The sequence below is a fragment of the Notothenia coriiceps genome, unplaced genomic scaffold (genome assembly GCF_000735185.1).
Source record: "Notothenia coriiceps isolate Sejong01 unplaced genomic scaffold, NC01 NC01_scaffold00018425, whole genome shotgun sequence".
NCBI lineage: Eukaryota > Metazoa > Chordata > Actinopteri > Perciformes > Nototheniidae > Notothenia > Notothenia coriiceps.
The window spans coordinates 315304-318386 of record NW_011351126.1 but is presented as its reverse complement, the minus strand read 5'-3'; the positions used below and the strand labels follow the sequence as shown (position 1 = coordinate 318386).

The following is a 3083-nucleotide window of genomic DNA, read 5'->3' as shown; positions in this document are numbered from 1 at the left end:
CCCCCAAAAATAAGAAGTTGAAAAATGATGTGAATGAACCTTGGGGACCAGACTGTTCTAATCCAATGTCCTAATCCTGTTGCTTGATCAAATCAAATTAGTGGAAATACACCCGGAGTTGATAACCTTTTCTACCATTTCTTATCTAAACTAGCTCGTTGGAGAGAATGACAACTAATTCTAATGAAAACGAATCAGCAGATGGGGGTCAATTGGATAAATTGGATGATTCAACTTCAGTCTGACACTTTGTTATTTATTGGTAACTTCTCTATTTTTACTGAAATTGAAACAGTCATTTGTTGCACCTCTTGAAGGAAAAGTAATCAATACTTTTCACAAGTGACAGATTCCCTCATGCGCCTTTCTTTTGTTTTTGCAGATAACCCTGGTACAACAGGTGGACCCCCCCTGGTGGGTGTCTTATACTCTGCTTTTAAACAAACCCGGTACAACTGAGTCCCAGCTTATTCTATTAACATTGTTTTGAATTGTCTTTTGGCAGCATAACGGCCGCAGCAGCAGCAGTGGAAACAGCCGGGGAGGAGTGACGATCCGTAAGAGGCGCCCCAACTGGATCGATGCCCCTGATGACAGCTTCTTCCTTGTTACCCGGGAGACCAGGTAAGCAAAGGTGACACTTTTATAACCTCTGATTGGCTGACTGTGTGTATGTGTGTGTGTGTCAAGGTAAAAAGCAAGTTATGCTGAGAACAACAGAAAATAAGAAGAATTGAGAGGTGGTGACCTCAGACAGTTGAGTAGTGCTCACAGAAACACACAGGCATTCATCAAGATGAAATAGAGTGGGGAGCCTGCAGCGTTAAAATAGAAAAAAATATCAATAAAAGTACTTATTTTTTACCAAAATGATAATGGTAAAAGCACCTAGGTCGGTTGACTTAATTACGTTTTTTTTATCTGAAGACATTTTTTTATCCAAGAGGAGAGTATACCAGGGTCATATTGGCTTTTTAGTTTTTTAAACTTTGAGCGTATTTTATAGTCTATATTTATTTCTATTATGATTTTAAGTACTTTTATGCCAATAGAAAAAATCTCCAGGGTATAGGATAGTGTAGAGGATAATTGAACACTTGACCATACATCAAACATACATTTTCTTTGACAATGTTATACATGGTGATGGTGGACCTTGAATCGTGTCCTCTATATTGTAAAACTCTCCTCTCCAGCCTTTATCGCATGAACAACTTTTGGATAGATTGCCATCAAATTTGGTTTGGATACTCTTGGCCACCATTGATAGATGAAGCCTATTAACTTAATGTATAGGTTGACATTTTAGGTTTTTGTTTAAATTAATCTTCATGAAAATAAAAGGTATTTATGTCATTTTGAGTATGTTTGTATGCTGATAAATGCCTTTAATTGAGTGTAAAGTGCTGCATTTGTAGAGATATTTGCTTTTTTTCAAGACTCAAGTTGAATCAAATTGTGGGCAGAAATGTAAGATTTACGATACACTCTTACTGAATAATGAAAATGTAATAAAACCAACTCCTCCATAAATAGCTGGTATTGATGTACAAAAATGTACTTGCTTAAACTCTAATACAGGCAGGTATATTGATAATGTCTCAAAAAGAAAAATGCAGAGGGACTCATTGGATGGTTTGTTTCTCTTTGTGTACTCAGCACACATTATGTTGTAATTGAATAAACATGCCATTACGTTTTACACATAGAAAATCAGTTTCTATTTGTTTATCTCAACATACATCGACACACACACTCTCTCACCTGCTCATACACACATGCACATAATGATCAATGTTGCATGTGTGTATGCAGAGCCGGCCCGCCCCATTAAGCGACATAAGCGGCCTCTTAGGGCCCCGCAGCCACTAAGGGGCCCCCTAGCAAAAAATAAATAAATCTCAGTACACGTCGCCGTGATAAGTATGTTTAATTAATTGTGTTAATATGCCTAGATTGCCTACTCTCAAAGTCATGTATTATATTATTGAGTCAATAATATAATACATTAACCGTGCTTTACCTGAACCTCATCATGACCTGTGAGGACGACAGGATTGTAATTTCCCGTGTTCAGTGAATGCAACAGAGGCAAGACCAACCAGAGAGTTGAATGGAAATAAACATCTGTCTTATTGGCTGACAGGTACCTATCATGTGAGCAGTGACAATGTTTAAAATAAACTGTCAGTCGGACTCAGAGTTTTTGAAGATGGACATAAGAAAAAAAATTCTTAAAAGATACGACAATTCTCAAGTGGTGGCTCACACAACAACCCCAGAGCCACCACTTGAGCCAGGCAAACAAGGTATGTAAATGTCAGTAAACTTCCAAGTTATGCGAACATGTAAGCAAAGCATAAATTACAGCTACGTTGACGTTACTTTGAATCGCGGGGGTAAGCTAAACCGTTAGCAAGTAGCTATAGCTAGCCAGATATATTAAATAAACACTTTGTCATACAATCTAAATGTAATGTTTGTTAGAGTTACCTCGTTATTTCAAAGAAAGCTCTCTGGGAAATGTTGACTTACTGTTCGACATGAAGCTAGAAGCTACCTTACAGTACACAGTTGATCCGGAGTCCTATCAGTTAAAGTGTAAGTTATCCATAAAGAAAAATCTGTTTACAGTTCTGTTTCATATGGGTGTTAAGAGATGTATCCATAGATCTCTTAATTTTTCTCTCAAAGTGCACCAGATTGATGCTTTTAACTTCAATATTTAAAAAAAAATCTTCCCAGGGGAGCATGCCCCCGGACCCCCTAGAGGAGGTGAGGACCCCCCTAGAGGAGGTTAGGTCCACGGTGTTTACATGCTTATTTATACAATATGTGTGCTTATACTAACATCATAAGACAAAAGTTGGTTCCGTGTTGTGTGTAGTCAGAACGCGCTAGAGTGAGGGGGGCCCCCAAGCCAAAGCTCGCTTAGGGCCCCCAAAGGTCTGGGGCCGACCCTGTGTGTATGTGAGGGAGAAAGATGTTCTTTCATTAAGCCTGTGTCTTAATGAGCCATGGCACCCGGCCCCCATCGCCCCCCACCGATCAGCGAGGCTAAAATTAGAGCGGCCAAGGCACAC

The 3083-nt window shown here is 39.2% G+C and overlaps 1 protein-coding gene across 2 annotated transcripts in view; it reads left to right on the top strand.

Moving 5' to 3' along the window:
* Positions 1–158: 158 nt before the first annotated feature.
* LOC104951032 (metastasis-associated protein MTA1-like) overlaps positions 159–3083 on the top strand; it is a 10498-nt gene continuing 7573 nt past the window's right edge. Inside the window, exons 1-3 of one of the 2 annotated variants that reach the window (XR_798981.1) lie at positions 159–262; positions 383–414; positions 506–634. Coding sequence is in view for 1 of the 2 variants with exons in the window: in XM_010777663.1 (XP_010775965.1) it covers positions 184–262; positions 383–414; positions 506–624 (230 nt within the window). In the remaining variant the exon portion in view is untranslated. The remainder of the gene's footprint in view (positions 263–382; positions 415–505; positions 635–3083) is intronic. The other variant, XM_010777663.1, reaches the window with a different exon arrangement.